Source organism: Engraulis encrasicolus, chromosome 1, assembly GCF_034702125.1.
Source record: "Engraulis encrasicolus isolate BLACKSEA-1 chromosome 1, IST_EnEncr_1.0, whole genome shotgun sequence".
In the NCBI taxonomy this organism is placed as follows: Eukaryota; Metazoa; Chordata; class Actinopteri; order Clupeiformes; family Engraulidae; genus Engraulis; species Engraulis encrasicolus.
This window is the reverse complement of record NC_085857.1, coordinates 627,222-646,849: the sequence shown is the minus strand read 5'-3', so window position 1 is coordinate 646,849 and position 19,628 is coordinate 627,222. Positions and strand designations below refer to the sequence as shown.

The following is a 19,628-nucleotide window of genomic DNA, read 5'->3' as shown; positions in this document are numbered from 1 at the left end:
TATTGCATTAAAGACACTTTTACATGTTTAATTTGTGCACCAAAAAGTACACTTAAAATGCACTTAATACACTAATAACACAACTTAAGTACATACTTCAGTGTTGTGCTTAAAGTTGAATAGGTAGGTAAGGCCTTGCATGCTTATTTAAAGATCTGGGTGTGCTCTTCAATATGATGTTTGTACCATGAAAATACATTAACAAAATGGAAGGTGTGGTTTGTCTTGGCATTACGTTACTTAATGTTACAAAGCGTAATGAATAAATAAGCCTAGGTTAAAATACACTAAAATGGTGTTTAAAAAACGTACCCAGGTAAAAAAGTGTACTTAATATACTTAATAAGTATGTATTTTTGTATTTAAAATATACTTCAAAAGTGTGTATTTAAAGAATGTTATTTTGGGTCAACTTATAGTATACTTAAATACACTTGAAATATGATTAAGTAGAGCTTTAACACATTTTAAGTTGACTTTTTGGTACTAAAATCAATCTTTGTACAAGTGTACTTAATATACTAAAATCATACTTAACTGTAAGTACATTTTAAATATACTTACTAATTCACTTTAAAAGATGTTTAATGTGTACTTTAGCATGCAGTTTAGTGTATTTTAAGTATACTACAGATCTATTTCAAGGTCACAAGAAAGTACTTTATAGCATGCTGCAGAAGTACATATTTAAGTTGTGTTATTTTGGGACAACTTATAGTATACTTAAATACACTTGAAGTATGACTTTTTTGTACTAAAATCAAACTTTGTACAAGTGTACTTAATATACTAAAATCATACTTAACTTAAAAATATACTTTCTAATACCACACTCTAGCATTACATTACTTTAAAAATACAAATGCACTTAAAAATACACTTAAATACAATACACTAATATTATGTTTTCAAATACCACACTTTAGCTTGAAAATTACAAATACATTTAAAATACACTTAAAATACAATACACTAATAGCAGAGATTCTTTAAGTATATAGAGATATGCCAATGTAATAGGTTGCTATGGGCACCTAACATGACCAGGTTCCGGTCTGCCTAAAGGGGGATTTACCCCCCCTCCCCCTTGCAAACCTAATAGAACCCGGNAACAATGGGCCAATGGAACCTCTCTCTCTCTACTCTCTCTGCTAATAGCGTATTTTTTAATATCACACTTTAGCACATTACTTTAAAAATACAAATACACTTAAACTACATTAATACAATACACTAATAGTATATTTTGTAATACCACACTTTAGCACATTACTTTAATACAAATACACTTAAATACACTTAAAATGCAATATACTAATGTTGTATTTCTAAAACCATATTTTAGCACATTACTTTAAAAATACAAATACACTTAAAATATACAAAAATACAATACACTAATAGTATATTTTCTAATACCACAATTTAGCACATTACTGTAAAAATACCAATACATTTACAATACACTTAAAATGCAGTACACTAATAGTATATTTTCTAAAACCATATTTTAGCACATTACTTTAAAAATACAAATACACTTAAAATATACAAAAATACAATACGCTAATAGTATATTTTTAATACCACACTTTAGCACATTACTTTAAAAATACCAATACACTTAAAATACACTTAAAATGCAATACACTAATAGTATATTTTCTAAAACTCTAAGTACAGTACTTAAAAAATATAAATGTATTTAAAATGTGATTAAAATACACTCAACTATAAGTATATTTTTAAAAACATATTTAAGTACTGTACTTAAAAAACATAGTGTACTTAAAATACACTTATCGAAAATTAAATATATTTAAAATACACTAAAGNAAAAAAATGTTTTACCTTTTTTTTACCTGGAGTGTTTTTTTCATAAGCACCATTTTTATGTCATGAAACATAGTGACATGACAGCGTCAAAGCTGTATTGTGACCAACAGTGTGTGTGTGTGTGTGTGTGTGTGTGTGGAGACACACATTGGGTGACTTGTGCTACCCCCATCTTTTTCCAAGGAATACTCTGGACATTGTTCTATGCAGAGACTTCTGACACTCCTGGACACTTTGTTGGTCACTTTGTCTTGGCTCCTAGTGCCACTCAGCTAAGGCACATGTGACACTGTGGACACTTTATAATTTGGTGTGTGTGTGAGAGAGCGAGAGAGAGAGAGAGAGAGAGAGAGAGAGAGAGAGAGAGAGAGAGAGAGAGAGAGAGATAGAGATGCCTTGGCTAAATGTATGTAAGAGTGAGCTATATTTGGTTAATTTATGTGGTGCAAGTATGTTGTAATGTCTCGTGGGTAATGTATTTGTGTATTTATGTATGTGTGTATGCTACATGACACCTTAATTNCCCCCCCCCCCCCCCCCCCCCCCCCCCCCCCCCCCCCCCCCCCCCCCACCCCAAGTGGACCAGCCTATAGGCCAATCTTCATTAATTGCACATTGCACCAGTAAGGAACTCTGATATGTCACCCACAATGATGTGTGAATAGAAAAATGTTGAGCAAAACTGTGCTCATACCCTGCTAATTGATTCTTCACATTTCACCTTAGGCCTACTGGTGCAATGTGCAATCGATGAAGATTGGCCAACCGGCCGGTTCACTTGAGCCATGGAACTTCCAATTCTAAAATTACATGACATGTGTTTCCCATTACTTTGTCCAACCCATATGATGAGACTCCAGAAAGTGCAATGTGACATCTGAATTCAACATTGCAACAATTGACCCTGCACAATAGGCTACTACTATAGGATACTAATTTAAAGCCACCCCATAGAGAGAAGGGAGAAAACATTTTCTTAAAATAAAAATAAAAATGTGATATGGACAGAGCCGGATTAACGCAGAGGCTAGATATGGCTGCAGCCTAGGGGCTCACACCTGCCAGGGGGCCCGGATCGGCCAAAAGTTTAAAAAATGCAAAATTGTGACAATATGCAATATTGAAAAAAAAAAAACATCTAATGTGTTGAGTACAGTTGGTAAACATGTTATCCTTAATTCCCAGCTCATAATTATGACACTGTCCATGTAAATGTGTCGCGATGTTTGCCTTCCAGGGGCCCACAGCTATCTTAATGCGGCCCTGGCTATGGATGCTCAGTATACTAATGTTAAAATGCAGATATCAATTTGGTAAGGGGCTTCAAGTAGTATACTAATGTTAAAATGCAGATATCAGTTTGGTAAGGGGCTCCAAGCTCAATATTTAACCTGTAAATATTATTTTCACCTTCATGCAGAGGCTTTGAAGGAAAAACAGGCCAATGGATAATGTGTCTGAAACACCAGGCCCGTAGCCAGCCTTGTGGTAGGGGGGATCTTTTTCCCTCGAAAGTGGACTTCATTATGCTCCCTACTCCAATGTTTCCCAAATACACGAGCACACTAAAAATCTTTTAATTTAGACATATTTTATTCGTTATAAGTTTGTCGCAAGTCTGTTGTTGCTGTCCTTAATTTCTAATTTCCTTATCTTAACAGGCGAACGTTTACTATTTTATTTCAAAGGCTCATTTTAGTGAGGGGGATGAAATGGCCTTCCAGTCAAAGTGAGGGGATGCAACGTAGTTGGGGGGTTCAAGTGGGGGTGGGGGACCGGAGGGGGGGTTCGAACGAGCCCCTCGAACCCCCCCCTGGCTACGGGCCTGAACACAATAGGACATCTTTGAGTTAAGCATGGCAATCCTTTAATGTAGGCTCTTTTACATATGTGGGAGATCACTTTTTCATTATTAGGCATATATTGAGCAGTGACATAACAAGTGGTACTTCTTGTAGACCAGCATCTCCTGGTCCACATAGAGCATTTATACACAACATAGTATAAACTATAAATATAATATATAGCATAGTGAATTGCGGCCTTGTCCTGTTAGCAAGGAGAAATTGATAGGCCGAGACAATTGTGTGTACAACATGTATGAGCTTTGCCTTCCTTTGCTATCCATTCTTTTGTGCATGATGATTAGCTGATATAGCGGAGCCATAAAGCGGAGAAGGCAACAAGGCAACAAGATGTGAAACATCAGCTCACACATTAAAGCATCAAACCCACATTTGTTCAACAAGTTTCAACATGCCAAAAGTCTGAATGGTTACTTTAGTGGCACATCTCTGCTTGATATTTTGTCCTTAGGTTCATAACTATAAACGTATGGCCAGTTGGCTGCGCAAGTGACTGTGCTTTACGCAGTCCAAAACATGCTATTTGTACAGCAATACCGAAGGCGAACGCAAGTTATTACTTTTTCATTGGATAGATGACAATATGAATTTGATCACTTGGGCTTCAAAGGCAACGTGTGATATCTGTTCATTTCTTAAAATAGCGTGTTTTCATGACAAAGTACACCCAAGACTCCATAATTCCGCCACTACTAGTGAAGTTGCAGTGAAGTTTAAACACCAAAAACGGACATAGAGCCATTTTGTTCGTGTTTCTGTGAACGTTGGGTTATTTAAGTTATCAGAGAACCTGTTTGTGCATCCAAACGTGGTTTCATTATTCACATATTTTAACATACACGAGAGCAGAAAACACAAACGAGCTGTTTGTAGAGACAAAGAGTCGGAGAGCTCACTTGGTTGAATCTCTACGGCTCTCACGCTGAGTTTAAGTCCTGCCCACTGGCTCATCTAGTTATTCGTTCTGTGGAAACACTGAAAGATCAACGCAACAAGAATGGCAGAGACTGCTCCAGCCCCCGCTGCCGCACCGGCAAAATCACCCAAGAAGAAGGCACCCAGGCCCAAGAAGACTGGCCCAAGTGTCGGCGAGTTGATTGTGAAAGCAATCGCTGCCTCCAAGGAGAAGAAGGGAGTGTCCCTTGCCGCTCTGAAGAAGGCGCTCGCAGCTGGTGGATACGATGTGGAGAAGAACAAGGCTCGTGTCAAAGTGGCAGTCAGATCACTGGTCACCAAAGGCACACTTGTTCACACCAAAGGAGTCGGTGCGTCCGGATCCTTCAAGTTAGCCAAGAAGGCGGCAGAGCCCAAAAAGAAGGCAGTCAAGAAACCAGCGGCCAAAAAGCCAGCTGCCAAGAAACCCAAGAAGGCAGCAGCTAAAAAGCCAGCCGCCGCGGCCAAGAAGTCCCCGAAGAAGGCCACCAAAAGCCCGAAGAAGGCTAAGAAGCCCGCCGCCCCCAAGAAGGCTACCAAAAGCCCCAAGAAGGCAAAGAAGCCCGCAGCTCCCAAGAAGGCAGCAAAGAGCCCGAAGAAGGCTAAGGCAGCCAAGCCCAAGGTAGCTAAGCCCAAAGCAGCAGCTAAGCCCAAGAAGGCAGCACCTAAGAAGGCAGCCCCCAAGAAGAAGTAAATGCTTTTTAGGCCGCTGTGTGATGAACAAAAGGCTCTTATAAGAGCCACCCAATTGCCTCATTAATTGCACATGTTCCAATGAGATGCGCCATGCATCAAATGCGGTCTTTAAAATTGACATGAATGAACGTACGGCCTGTTGGCAAACTTGAAGAGAGCAATTTGGCAACAACAAAGGCCATTCAATGTTTACAAAATAACAGAAGCCCCACAGCCCACCTTAAAGGGACACCGTGTGAGATTTTTAGTTGTTTATTTCCAGAAGTCATGCTGCCCATTCATTGTTACCTTTTTCATTTTGAATTTCCAAAAATAGCCATTTTTATCTGCANAAATGACTACTTGGGCCATACTATAAAATATTTGTTTATTACTTAGTAAACTTCCATGTAAATATTACATTTTCTCGATAGCCAACCCAGTTTCAATGAGCAGCATAGTTGCAGTACCTTTTTTGACCATTTCCTGCACAGTGTCCCTTTAACGAGCTATGGATAATAGGCTTTGCCTTATAGCCAGCCAACTTCTATACCCAGTCAAGCGAACAGTTGCACACTGACAAGTATAGCCTATACGTTCACATAACATTTTGATTGTAGGTCATGGCTTTTCTGTTTTGTCAACAACTTGGTTCGAGTCAAATGTCCATGGCGCGCTACTTTCTCACGGCAAAGGTCGCAATATACACCATAGCGAAGAACGTACAGAATAAAGCGCAAGGTATTCTATGAAATTCTATGCTATATGAAACTCTGTTCTTTATAAATTATTTAAGTTAATTCCAATTGCTTTACACATTATTTAAGTTAATTCCAATTGTGTTGCGCGTTATGTTGGCCTATTGGTGCGTTCCCCAGGATTAGGAGATGGGATGTTTCTGACCTCCTACTTGCTGAAATGCATTGGAACGCCTTTTTGAAAGTTTCAAGTCGCGAGCTGGGACAAAAGCGAAGCAAACCGACTTCACCCCATTGACAATCGTGAGGTCATCACAGCAATGGCAGCGCACAGTGTTATGGTGCATTCCCCAGGGTTGGGAGATGGGATGTTTCTGACCTACTTGCTGAAATGCATTGGAACGCCTGTTGAAGCGGAATGTTCAAGTCGCGAGCTGGGGCAAAAGCGAAGCAAACCGACTTCGTCCCATTGACAATCGTGATGTCATCACAGCAATGGCAGCGCACAGTGTTGGGAATAGTTTATGTTGCACATTACTCAGCAATCACCATTCTATGGACAAATAGAGTTGATTTGGACAGGTTAACAGTTGCAAAACCGCCCATGAACCTTTCTAAGGTGTAGTTATTGCAATTGCCTCTTTCAAAGATGAAATGCTGCTACATGAATAAAAACGCATGGTGTTGTTTACACCTCATTGTTTACATTGCTGACATCTTTGAAAAGTGGATATGTATTTTTGTCCCTCCATGTTTGTAGTTTGGTTAGCTTGCTGGTTGGAACGCTTTCAAGTGGGAGGTAGCTGCCCTCTAGTTGCCTACTAGGAAGCTCCTACCTCTGGGGAATGCACCATAAAAAGCTAATTTGATTGTGGGGAGAACGTGAAAGAGCGCCAACTGTTTGCCCAATAACGTCACGGTGTTAACTACCCAGTGATTGGCTCCAAAGCTTACAGCTTCAGCCACTCAGGTTCTAGGTTGCCTCCCCAGTCGTAGATATATATAGTGGCGTGAGGTGAGGCGAAAACCACTCAATTTTTCGTAATCTGAGACAAAGCATCAAACATGAGCGGAAGAGGCAAAACCGGTGGCAAGACCAGGGCGAAGGCCAAGACTCGTTCATCCAGGGCTGGACTGCAGTTCCCCGTTGGTCGTGTGCACAGACTGCTGCGTAAAGGCAACTATGCTCAGCGCGTGGGGGCTGGCGCACCCGTCTACATGGCTGCGGTGCTCGAGTACTTGACCGCTGAAATCCTGGAGTTGGCCGGCAACGCCGCTCGTGACAACAAGAAGAGTCGTATCATTCCCCGTCATCTGCAGCTGGCCGTGCGTAACGACGAGGAGTTGAACAAACTGCTCGGTGGCGTTACCATCGCTCAGGGTGGTGTGCTGCCCAACATTCAGGCTGTGCTCCTGCCCAAGAAGACCGAGAAGTCCAAGTAAATTTGACCCCCAACCTCCCTGACCACAAAGGCTCTTTTAAGAGCCACCCACATCCCTCAAAAAAGCTTTTTCCAAGTTGTTAACTAACAAGGTGAACATGCTGTGTTATCACGGTTATAATTTATTTCAATAATCTACACGCAGCGAAGTCTACATTTCCACATTACGATAACCAGGAAGATTCTATTGATGTAATAACAAACAAAACGTATTCCAGGGAGTTCTGTACAAGTAGGGCATACCAGCTAAATAATGTGTGTTATGTGAAGACTGAAGGAAATTGGTTACGATCAATAAGTACAAAGGCGCATTGAATATCCGAGTATATTTCTTACAATAGACGCAGCACAGCTCGCATGTACCCACGACGAGGCGCAGCTAATATACTTACTGTTTCAAACATGAATGATACAAAACCGACGATGGCGCTGTTTACGCGCCACTCCAAATAAAGCCGAAAACATGAATTGAAATTGAAAACTGAAAATATTTGGTTTAAGAGCACGTTGCATGAACAGACATTTGTTGTTTACCTAGATGTACGCATTGTTAGACGTGTAGGCTAGTTGAGAAATGAAAAGTACATTTTTAAACTATTATAACACCGATAAATAAATTGTACTGGTGGTGGGGCGGTACTCTACGGTTTGAATTTTAGGCGCCATTAGGATGTAATCCAATCAGAGGGAACATTCGAGGAAACGTCATTGGATGCAAGTCTCGGGTGTAGCGCTTAAATAACACGCGCTTTGCATTCATCTTCACATTCGTCGTCCCTTCCAACGAAGCTCAACAATGGCAAGAACCAAGCAGACTGCCCGCAAGTCTACCGGTGGCAAGGCACCGAGGAAGCAGCTCGCCACCAAGGCAGCGCGTAAAAGCGCACCGGCTACCGGTGGCGTGAAGAAGCCTCACCGTTACAGGCCAGGAACAGTGGCTCTGAGAGAGATCCGTCGCTACCAGAAATCCACTGAGTTGCTGATCCGCAAGCTGCCCTTCCAGCGTCTGGTCAGAGAAATCGCTCAGGATTTCAAGACCGACCTGCGCTTCCAGAGCTCTGCTGTCATGGCTCTGCAGGAGGCTAGCGAGGCTTACCTGGTTGGTCTGTTCGAGGACACCAACCTGTGCGCCATCCACGCCAAGAGAGTGACCATCATGCCCAAGGACATCCAGCTGGCCCGTCGTATCCGCGGAGAGCGTGCTTAAGTCCTTCCCTCTAAACCCCAACGGCTCTTTTAAGAGCCACACACACCCTCCTGTGAAAGCATTGTTTTCCACTTCACCAGTTAAAATAATTAGCACGAAGAGAAACAATGTTTGGCCAGGCCAGTGAAATGCAGATATTTTTCCCCACTTACTATTAATTTAAGAATATAAGTTTCACTAAGTAACGTATCCAGAATATACCTCGTGCATGTGGATCTACAGAAAGCACCAAACTGCAGTTATACTCATTGGCGGTTGATTCGCATCCTTTTAAGTTGAACTTGTTATGGTCGCAGATCCAATATCTGTGTCATTCCGAACTCGAGAAGCACTTTTGAAAAGAATGACTGGAGCAAGCTGGGTTCTTCATGAACAAAAAACGATTAAAACGTGGTTTAACAAAAATAGTCTCTCAAATACAATGCCCTTGTTTCTTAATTACACAGCAAGCACGGTCGAAAAACAATATACATCCGTGCTCCACAAGTTCGTCTGGCTCTTTCCAGCGTTCCATCAGTTCTGAAGATGCGTCTTTTACGCACGCAATCAAATTAAAATTTCCAATTCTAAATGACGGTTAAATTGCTCCAAAACTTACAATTAACATTCCTTTCATTAAATAATTAAACTAGAAATTGCAAAAATCTAAATATAGTCATTCTAACATTCTAAGTTATATTTCTAAATGTGCAAAATACTATCATGGCTCCAACACTTTGTAAGTGGGACATGTTGATGGTGGTGGATCATAAATGGTGATAAATATATTGCAATGCTGTTCATTACTTTACACGACACACACCAATATGATTCAACAAACCACAAGTTGACCACATTTGAAGTAGGCCACAAAGTTGTTGTATAATGGGATGGTCGGGACCAGGCTATGAAGTCGTGGGGATTCCAAACAAGTTTGCCATTTTAAGAGGCAACTTTTTAGCCTACAAATGGTTGTGTATATAGCATATTTACTTATGCCCAACACACGTGACGGTGACACTTTCTGGACCTGGTAAAAGGTTACAGTATATTTGGATTGCTCGGTTGTCGCTTAGTGGGGTTTGGTTGTGCGCACTTATGCAAGCTTCATTTAATCATACGAGACAAAGGGAACTGGTTGAGTATTAAAATCGACAACAGGAACAGCTTTTCGGTGAGATTTTGGGTGGCTCTTAGAAGAGCCTTTGTGTTGGGAACCGGTTGATAACCACTTTACTTAGAGCTGGTGTACTTGGTGACGGCCTTGGTTCCCTCAGACACGGCGTGCTTGGCGAGCTCACCGGGCAGCAACAGACGCACTGCGGTCTGGATCTCCCTGGAGGAGATGGTGTGGCGCTTGTTGTAATGCGCCAGGCGGGAAGCCTCACCAGCGATGCGCTCGAAGATGTCGTTGACGAAGGAGTTCATGATGCTCATGGCCTTAGAAGAGATCCCAGTATCGGGGTGGACCTGCTTCAGGACCTTGTACACGTAGATAGCATAGCTCTCCTTCCTGGTCCTCTTGCGCTTCTTGCCGCCCTTTGCCGCGGACTTGCTGACGGCTTTCTTGGAGCCCTTCTTGGGTGCAGGCTTTGCGGTATCAGACATGATGAATCCGAAGAAAATTCAGTCGAATAATATCCTACACAAGACGTACCGTGTTATATAGCAGTTTCAGTATTGCGTCACATAAGCTGAGCTCAAAGACCATCCAATGAGCCATTTCCCGCCACTATCAGAGAGGCGATGATTGGTTTCTGTAGATTCTAGAAGCGAGGGACGCGCTTTCCCCAAAGAACACTCCACCCACAAACGTTAGTATTGCTCTTGTTAATCATTTCCCCGCTCTTTTTGGACGAAATATGAAAACAACTCCATTTAATTCATGCGGATTCCCGAATGAAGAGCAGTAGATTTACATCAATAACATACACCAGTAGTCTACAGACCCGAGTCAACCAATTCTTTTTTCAATGTCTCTCAGCAAATTGCCCCCATCGCCAATGCATTTAATAAGACTAAAGAAAAACAAAAATATGTGACTGGAGAGTATAGACTGGGTCAGGTCCAAACAGCGTAGGCTATTAAAGAGGTCAACATAAAGAAACGTGGTGGATCTTGAATAGCCATCAGCAAAGCAATACAAGTATTAATGTGCTATAAACCACACAGCTCGATATGTGATAATTATATCTATCCATCTATCCATCTATCTATCTATCTAGTTGACTTGACTTGAAATGGAATTTTGTTTTCTCTCTATATACCATGCCAGGACAAGACTGACATAAAAAAAACTGACATAAAGTGCAGCCAGGACAGGTAACAGTGATGGACTGGTAACAATGGACAATAATAAATACAGTATAAATTAGCATTTAACATGTAAGAAAGATAAGATAAGATATATAAGAAAGACGACACTACAACAATAGAAATAATGAAGCACAGTAGGCCTACAATAACAATGAGAGGTAGGCTCCTACACAGGTTTTGATTTCCACCCACTGTGAATTTGAGTTAATGTAGGCCTAGGCTATGTTCTTGAGGGCCTATTACACTTGGGCCTTCTTCATTTCCATTCATTTTTTCATACTGTGTAGGAGACATTTCAAGCTGACATGAAGGGAAATAGCCTTATTCTATTCAACTGTATTGTGCTATGGCCTGTTCTAATTTTGCAACAAAATAATCCACAGAAGTATTGAATAAGCTATTAAATCTCTCTCTCTTCAGTACAGCTAGGGCCTACTGTTCATATTGCAGGAGGATAGGGGATAGAGCTGAGGACACAGAGGACAAAGGAAATGGAAACCACGTCTACAAAAGAGCGGGCGGGGGGATGTGCAGAGAAGAGCTTTGTGAGGATAGTAATTCCCTCTACGTGCTGCTATTTGCCGAAACATTCTACAAGGCAGCCAATCACAGCCTGGTAGACATCGTCAGCGAATCCAAAAGGGACTGAAGCAAGCGATTAATTTGCATAGAAGGGTCTATATATACAAGGGACGTCTCTTTGAATATCATTATTGATCGAGAGAATCACCGCTCAGTATGCCTGATCCAGCCAAGCCTGCGCCCAAGAAGGGTTCTAAGAAAGCCGTGAGCAAGACCGCCGGGAAGGGCGGCAAGAAGCGCAAGAGGACTAGGAAGGAGAGCTATGCTATCTACGTGTACAAGGTCCTGAAGCAGGTCCACCCCGATACTGGGATCTCTTCTAAGGCCATGAGCATCATGAACTCCTTCGTCAACGACATCTTCGAGCGCATCGCTGGTGAGGCTTCCCGCCTGGCGCATTACAACAAGCGCCACACCATCTCCTCCAGGGAGATCCAGACCGCAGTGCGTCTGTTGCTGCCCGGTGAGCTCGCCAAGCACGCCGTGTCTGAGGGAACCAAGGCCGTCACCAAGTACACCAGCTCTAAGTAAACGACGTTGTCCTCTTCATCTCAAAAGGCTCTTCTAAGAGCCACCCACATTTTCTCTTGAAAGCTGTTCCTATGCTCTTAATAGTTTTCCCATATAGAGACGCGCTGAATAATCAAGATAATAACTTTGTATATTATAGTATCATATAAGGCATGCAGCTTAAAGGGATAAACACTTTCTGGAACACTATTTTCATTTAACATTGATGTTTATCCCTTTGTTAAGCACTTTGAGCTGCATGCTTTTTATGATGGGTAGGAAAGAGACAAACAAAGAATAGGAAGAATACTAGAAACGAATCAGAATAGAGAATATTTAGTAGATAAATAGGTAGATGTAGAGAAAATGAAATAAAGAGTTAAAAGAAGACATAAGTAGAGATTATAGAGGCATACGGTCCACATGAGTTAGGCCCAGGAGAAGTGCTACTAGTCACAGTGAATGGGGTGCTCTGATGTGGCCCCTGTTGGCAACAGGGGTGAGGGAAAACTCACTCGTTTCCACTTGATTCATGGTTTAAAGGGGGGGAGACAAATTAATCAATTGTATGTTATTGTCAAAAATCCATGTGACAAGGTTAGCACAGAAGTTTGTAATTGTGTTTGACTAGTCTCCAATGTGCTGTTTCACTAAAATATTTAAATAAGACTGACAATAATCTCTTTCTCTCTCTCACGCACACACACACACACGCACACACACACACACACACACACACACACACACCCCTGTTGGAGAGACTAATAAAGTAACCTAACCTAACACACACACACACAGCTAACGGTAAAGCATCATCACCAAACCAGCAAGCAGGTAGTCTGATAGATTTGTCAGTGCATCCGATAGTTACAGAAACAGAAACAAACCCCACAAAAGACAAATAAAAAAGTGCAAATATCTTATAGTTGGACTCTTATTCAACAGCGATATACTTGTGGGTCTGGTCACGTGAGCTCATTTTTTGACCGACAGCGGTTTCCACGAGCCACTTCGCACCCCCTCCACGAGGCAGACGCCTGATCGCTAGGCTTGCGCTCCATCCTACGCACTTCCGCCCAATGGTAGTAAACAGATTTTCCTGTTGACTAATTGTGGAAGGCCTGTGTCTTGATTTCACATTAAATTTTGTACACATGCTTTTTTTCATACGAAGTCAGTAGTGCATCTGAAAATGTAAGTGGAAAGTTACTTACGGTGCTTTTTTGTGCATGTAGGTTTGGTAACACTTTACTTCACGCCAGCGTCACACGTATGACATAACGGTGTCATAACATTTTCATTATGCAGTCATGCATGTGTCATAAACATTATGTCAATGTCATAAACATTTAGCTCGTTCAAAAAGTCGAGAATCCCAAGAAAGCCGACCTAAAACCTCGGGAAAGTGGGAGTGAACATTTGGTGACGCAATGTCAGATCGATAATTATCGAGGTTGATCTCAGGCGGAAGTATACAACAACGAGTTCCCGAGCTTGTGTTTTGTGTGACGACACACGCATCATCAACATGGCGCCCATGCATGCAACTGACATGTAAACAGTATCATAAATGCTAAAATATCGTCTTGTAATCACTATCAACAACACCAGTTAATGTCATTCAATTGCAGATGCACATATGACAGCAATGCTGGTCTCTGACTGTTTAATTTAGCGTACTTCAGCTAAAATGATATGTCTTGGGTGTGAAGGCTCAAGTGGAGGTGAAAAAAAAGAAAAGAGAACCAAAACAAAACACGCATGATTCACGATTTTTCCGGGATCAGTGGCGTTCATGCGCCAAAGTCCAGAACTCGGTTGTCACATGAGCAGTGTCGTCAGCTGTCTCGAGAGGTCCCGAGATCGTGAAGGCACCAATTGTATGACTTTTTCTTTAGGTGAAATTCGGTTATGACAAAGACAGACCTAACAATGTCAACTTTTCATGGCCATAAAGCGTTTCTGACATTGGCATTGTGTTTATGACTTGTTGATGACAATATGATGACACTCTTATGTCATACATATGACACCGGCGTCCCGTAAAGTGTTACCGTAAGTTTTGGATATGAGCCCCCGGCAGTGTTGACAGGTCTCTCTGATTTCTCCAAAAGGCATCAGCTGCTAACAGCTAATTTAGAGTGACATCTAACCGTTAAATGTGGGGTTGCAGGTATGACATCACGTTGGGGGAACTCCCCCAGGATTCTAATGGTGCATTCCCCAGAGGTAGGAGCTTCCTAGTAGGCAACAAGAAGGCAGCTACCTCCCACTTGAAAGCGTTCCAACCAGCAAGTCAAACAAACTACAAACATGGAGGGACAAAAATGCATATCCACTTCTCTAAGATGTCAGCAATGTAAACAATGAGGTGTAAACAACACCATGCGTTTTTTCATGTAGCCGCATTTCATCTTTGAAAGAGGCAATGCCAATAACTACACCTTAGAAAGGTTCATGGGTGGTTTTGCAACTGTTAACCTGTCCAAATGAACTCTATTTGTGCATAGAATGGTGATTGTTGAGTAATGTGCAACATAAACTATTCCTAACACTGTGCGCTGCCATTGCTGTGATGACATCACGATTGTCAATGGGACGAAGTCAGTTGGCTTCGCTTTTGCCCCAGCTCGACTTGAACATTCCGCTTTAACAGGCGTTCCAATGCATTTCAGCAAGTAGGAGGTCAGAAATATCCCATCTCCCAACCCTGGGGAACGCACCATTAGGTTCTACATACACTCCTATGAGCCTGCAGAACCACCAACATGATGTCGTAATAGTACATATTCTTAAAATGGTTAACCTGCAACCCCACCTTTAAAGGGACACTGTGCAGGAAATGGTCTAAAAAGGTATGGCAACTCTGCTGATCGTTGAAACTGGGCTGCCTATTGCCAAATTTGATCTTTTCATGAACGTTTACTAAGAAATTAACTAATATTTTCTAGTATGGCCCAAGTACAGTCACTTTTGCAGCTAAAAATGGCTCTTTCTGTAAATTCAAAATGGCGGACCATGGAGAAGATCCCCCTTTTCATGTATGAAAAGTACAATTTTTCCAATCATAATGAATACTTTGAATTTGATGGTGGTGGAAAGTATTCATGAAAAAGGTAACATTAGTGAATGGGTAGCATGAATTCTGGAAATGAACAACTAAAAATCTTGCACAGTGTCATCTTTAAATCAGGGGTGGGGAACCTACAGTATGTCTCGAGGGCCATTTGCAGCCCTTGAGGTCGTTTTATCCGGCCCCCGATATAATTTTAATGTTATTCAGCTTCACATGAAATATGACATATTTTGTAAAGGAATCTTTGAAAATGCATTTAAATACAATTAAGTTATATTCAGGGAACCTAGAAGGTGGTGTTTGTTTAAAAGGTGGCTGCCTTCCATATTGGCCTAAAGTGAAGGGGAAAATCCTGGTTTGTGTTCATAGTACGGCCCTCGGAGGACTTTTACGGCCCTCGGATGAATTTGAAGTGGCCCTTCGAATTAAAAAGGTTCCCCACCCCTGCATTAAATAATGTCATCTGATTTGTTTTGTTTAGAGTGGTATCGATTTGAAGAGGCTTGTCTTCATTGTCAATGTAATACTCAATAAAGGCTTTTGTATTCATCTAAATTGGCCTACAGTTTATTACAATGTGCTGAATTCGTCAACAACTTATTTTCATTTATCCTTTATTTAGCCAGGATTGTCCCATTGAGACTACAGTCTCTTCTGCCAGGGAGTCCTGGTCAAAATGGCAGCAAACATATAGTTACAGACACAGACAAACACAAAGACAAAAAGGAAAATAAATGTACAGAAAACACATTAAAAAGAGTAAGTTTACATAAAACGTATTTTGAGATTAAAAGTAGCCTATGTGCTGCATAGTCAGAAACAATGACACTCCTCTGTGTATACTGTATTAATTATCCTCTTAAAAGTCTCTAATGAGGGCATACATACATAGTATCTTCTGCAACTCATTCCATAGATATGGGGCATAAAAAGAAAAGCCTGTTTTCCCTAATTCAGTGCGAGGAGTACAAGACTGTAGTAGTAACTTGTGTGAAGAGCGTGTGCCATAAGATAAAATACAAAAAGTCAATAAATTACAGATATAATAGGGAAGTTTGCCCAACAGTGCCTTTGCAATGAAAAGTAACATATGCAATTTACGCCTTAAATACAAGGATGGCCATTGGACTTTAGAGTACAGATCACAATGGTGGGTTCTTGAGGGGGCACCTGTTACAAATCGCAATGCTGAATGATAAACTGCATCCAGCTTTTTGAGGAGACATAAGGGCGCATGCATATAAATTGTATCCCCATAATCCAACACTGAGAGAAAAGTACTTTGAACCAGCCTTTTTCTTGCTAGAAATGAAAAACATTTTTTCAAACGAAAATAAAAACCAACCTTAGGTCTTAGCTTTTTTAAAAGGTTATTTATGTGTACCTCAAATGTGAGCTTTTGGTCTAGCCAAATACCAAGATATTTATAAGAACTAACCCGCTCCAGGAAGGTACCATCAAGTGTTTCTAAGTTACCATCAGGACAAGATCTTGAGCGTGTGAAAATCATATACTTCGTTTTATTTTTATTTAGTGCTAATTTCAAATGCAGTAATGCTTTTTGAATAGATATGAAGGAAGTTTGTAAAGAGGCCAAAGCATCTTGCACTGAGGTACCAACGGTGTATAAAATGGTATCATCAGCATACAGATGTACTTTGGCTGGGTTTAGGCTGGGTTTAGGCCCTTATCTATATCATTAATATACAGAGAAAACAGGATTGGGCCAAGAACTGACCCTTGTGGGACACCTGCTTTTATGGTAAGTAGGGCTGATTGAAGGTTCTCTAATGCAACACACTGTGTCCTGCCAATTAGATAATTTGAAAACCATTGTAACACTGGACTACTAAAACCTATTGCCTTAAGTCTAAGCAACAGTATTTTGAAATCAACAGTATCAAATGCCTTGGAAAGGTCAACAAAGAGTGCACAACATGATTTTTTTGTGTCCAGGGCAGAAATGAAATCATTTAAAACAGATGTTACAGCAGTTACAGTGCTATGACCTTGTCTGAAGCCTGACTGAGTTGAACTCAAAATATTGTTTTCAGCTAGGTAGTGTTTTATTTGCTCACTGACAAGAGATTCAAACACTTTAGCAGTTGACAACCTAGAAATTGGTCGGTAGTTATCTAAGATAGACGGGTCACCACCTTTTAAAAGTGGCAGTACTTGAGCTGATTTCCAAGTTTGTGGGATACATCCATTTGTTAAACTGAGGTTAAAAATGGTAGCAATTGCGTCTGAAATTAAAAAAGCAGCAGTTTTATAAAAGAAAGGTTCGATTTGATCAGGCCCTGCTGATTTTTTACAATCCAAGTTTATCTCAGTATCTGTATTACATTTTACTTGCCAGCAACTTCTGGCCCTAGAAATTCATTCAGAGCACCGAACTTATGTAGCCTGGAAGAAAATGATTCCACAGGGATTGTGTAGGTTTTTTTTTTTTTTTTTTTTTTTTTTAGCTTATTATGGCTTACTTAAGTTAAGTTTCTGACCTCCTACTTGCTGAAATGCATTGGAACGCCTGTTAAAGCGGAATGTTCAAGTCGCGAGCTGGGGCAAAAGCGAAGCAAACCGACTTCGCCCCATTGACTATCGTGATGTCATCACAGCAATGCTAGCGCACAGTATTAGGAATAGTTTATGTGGCACATCACCATTCTATGGACAACTAAAGTTGATTTGGACAGGTTAACGGTTGCAAAACAGCCTGTTAACTTTTCTAAGGTGTAGTTATATTGACATTGCGTATTTCAAAGATGAAATGCGGCTAAATGAAAATAATGCATGATGTTGTTTACATAGCTGACATCTTTGAGAAGTGGTATGTAGTTTTTGTCCCTCCATGTTTGTAGTTTGTTTGACTTGCTGGTTGGAACGCTTTCAAGTGGGAGGTAGCTGCCTTCTTGTTGCCTACTAGGAAGCTCCTACCTCTGGGGAATGCACCATTGGTTGCATATTGGGAAGCTCCTACCGCCGGGGAATGAGACATAAGAGAGTCGGCCTATACACAAAGAATGCATCTCCACTGTTATTCATATGCATTCAACAACGGTGGCCTATGGATGTGCTTATTTGTTTATGTACTGTATTTTCAGTATTTGTTTTACCTGTCCAGGGACTGCAGATGGAAATGGGCTATGTAGCTATAATCTGGCACAAGCCATCTTTTTACTTCTGTAAACAATGTGTATTGTGCATGGTCCCTGCTGAACTAAACTAAATAAACTAAAAACTAAACTAAACAGTGTTGCAACTGTAAAATGTGCCATACCCTGTTCTTGTTTCTTGTTTAAATTGCTCCTTGTAAGTCGCTTTGAACAAAGGCGTCTGCTAAATACTAATGTAATGTAATGTAGTTGTGGAACCGCAAGGGGCGTTCCATGACGCACTGCTACGGCTGGCGCTCCAAGCTTTCAGAGGGAGGAGCCAGGGCAGGCTTTGTGTGGTCTCACTCAGGTCCTTTGCCTTGCTATAAATTCAGCGAGCAACTTCGAAATATACATTCAGTCTTCAACGTTGATTCAAAGTCATCATGAGCGGACGCGGCAAAGGAGGAAAAGGTCTCGGAAAGGGTGGCGCTAAGCGTCATCGCAAAGTCCTTCGCGATAACATCCAGGGAATCACCAAGCCCGCCATCAGGCGCCTGGCTCGCCGTGGTGGTGTGAAGCGTATCTCTGGCCTCATCTACGAGGAGACCCGTGGAGTGCTGAAGGTGTTCCTTGAGAACGTGATCCGTGATGCCGTCACCTACACCGAGCATGCCAAGAGGAAGACTGTCACAGCCATGGACGTCGTCTATGCTCTGAAACGCCAGGGCCGTACTCTGTACGGATTTGGCGGTTAAGATCTTCCTGCTTCTCAGATATAACCCAAAGGCTCTTTTAAGAGCCGCCCAACTGTTTGTAAAAGAATATTTCCAATGACTGGTAACAGTTTTGAATATATGTTTAGTAGACTATATATGTAAAGTGGGCCACATATGCGTTTTTCCATCACAACCAAGATATTAACTAATATGCGTTATAATATCACATTTTAACGTTAGGCTACATAAACCAATACAGCGATCACTTGCAACACAACTTACTGCTCAGTCCGTTATTGCCACCTCGTTTCCACATTCCACATATATTTGCGTGCGTCTCGATGGAGTTATACGTGTAGGCTACTAACTGTTTATTATAAAATGTACCAGTGACCAGATTTAGTGTCCAGATTAAGAGTCAGGACATAAATATAGAAGGAAAACAAACAACCATATAACCCCCCCACACACACACACACACACACTATTTTAACATTTAAAAATGCATTCATTGGGGATACATACAGTTGGTTTTTCCTGTGTTTCCATATGCCAGATCTGAACTGAATAGCACTTTCATTTGTTACTCAATTGAGTTATCATACCATTACATTTAACATATATAGCCTACGTTCCCTCTCATTTTCTTACACCCGCCATGTATCGACAAACTAATGGTTGATCATGAAAGGTGA

At 41.2% G+C, this 19,628-nt stretch overlaps 5 protein-coding genes across 5 annotated transcripts; 4 read left to right on the top strand and 1 right to left on the bottom strand.

Annotated features, from left to right (window-relative positions):
* Nucleotides 1–4,675: 4,675 nt before the first annotated feature.
* LOC134446060 (histone H1-like) lies at nucleotides 4,676–5,524 on the top strand. The gene has a single exon (XM_063195312.1). The coding sequence runs from the start codon at nucleotides 4,699–4,701 to the stop codon at nucleotides 5,326–5,328; it is 630 nt and encodes a 209-aa protein (XP_063051382.1). The 5' UTR covers nucleotides 4,676–4,698; the 3' UTR covers nucleotides 5,329–5,524.
* Nucleotides 5,525–7,059: 1,535 nt separating this feature from the next.
* LOC134446145 (histone H2A-like) lies at nucleotides 7,060–7,477 on the top strand. Its single transcript, XM_063195444.1, has one exon. The coding sequence runs from the start codon at nucleotides 7,073–7,075 to the stop codon at nucleotides 7,448–7,450; it is 378 nt and encodes a 125-aa protein (XP_063051514.1). The 5' UTR covers nucleotides 7,060–7,072; the 3' UTR covers nucleotides 7,451–7,477.
* Nucleotides 7,478–8,232: 755 nt separating this feature from the next.
* On the top strand, nucleotides 8,233–19,606 carry LOC134445408 (uncharacterized). Its single transcript, XM_063194494.1, has 4 exons — nucleotides 8,233–8,648; nucleotides 11,676–12,060; nucleotides 13,279–13,313; nucleotides 18,656–19,606. Exons 1-4 carry the CDS (start codon nucleotides 8,246–8,248, stop codon nucleotides 18,970–18,972), a joined length of 1,140 nt encoding a protein of 379 aa, XP_063050564.1. The 5' UTR covers nucleotides 8,233–8,245; the 3' UTR covers nucleotides 18,973–19,606.
* LOC134446198 (histone H2B 1/2-like) lies at nucleotides 9,851–10,261 on the bottom strand. The gene has a single exon (XM_063195513.1). It carries the CDS (start codon nucleotides 10,241–10,243, stop codon nucleotides 9,869–9,871), a length of 375 nt encoding a protein of 124 aa, XP_063051583.1. The 5' UTR covers nucleotides 10,244–10,261; the 3' UTR covers nucleotides 9,851–9,868.
* Nucleotides 11,654–12,707, top strand: LOC134446180 (histone H2B 1/2-like). The gene has a single exon (XM_063195491.1). It carries the CDS (start codon nucleotides 11,690–11,692, stop codon nucleotides 12,062–12,064), a length of 375 nt encoding a protein of 124 aa, XP_063051561.1. The 5' UTR covers nucleotides 11,654–11,689; the 3' UTR covers nucleotides 12,065–12,707.
* Nucleotides 19,607–19,628: the final 22 nt, after the last annotated feature.

Excerpts from the sequence above, each read along its gene's own strand:
- LOC134446198 (XM_063195513.1), bottom strand. The coding sequence starts at position 10,243 with ATGTCTGATACCGCAAAGCCTGCACCCAAGAAGGGCTCCAAGAAAGCC.
- LOC134446180 (XM_063195491.1), top strand. The coding sequence starts at position 11,690 with ATGCCTGATCCAGCCAAGCCTGCGCCCAAGAAGGGTTCTAAGAAAGCC.
- LOC134445408 (XM_063194494.1), top strand. The coding sequence starts at position 8,246 with ATGGCAAGAACCAAGCAGACTGCCCGCAAGTCTACCGGTGGCAAGGCA. Across the intron at positions 12,061-13,278 it reads ACCAAGTACACCAGCTCTAA|GTTTGGTAACACTTTACTTC; the intron begins GTAAACGACGTT and ends TTGTGCATGTAG. Across the intron at positions 13,314-18,655 it reads ACTTCACGCCAGCGTCACAC|TCATCATGAGCGGACGCGGC; the intron begins GTATGACATAAC and ends GTTGATTCAAAG.
- LOC134446060 (XM_063195312.1), top strand. The coding sequence starts at position 4,699 with ATGGCAGAGACTGCTCCAGCCCCCGCTGCCGCACCGGCAAAATCACCC.
- LOC134446145 (XM_063195444.1), top strand. The coding sequence starts at position 7,073 with ATGAGCGGAAGAGGCAAAACCGGTGGCAAGACCAGGGCGAAGGCCAAG.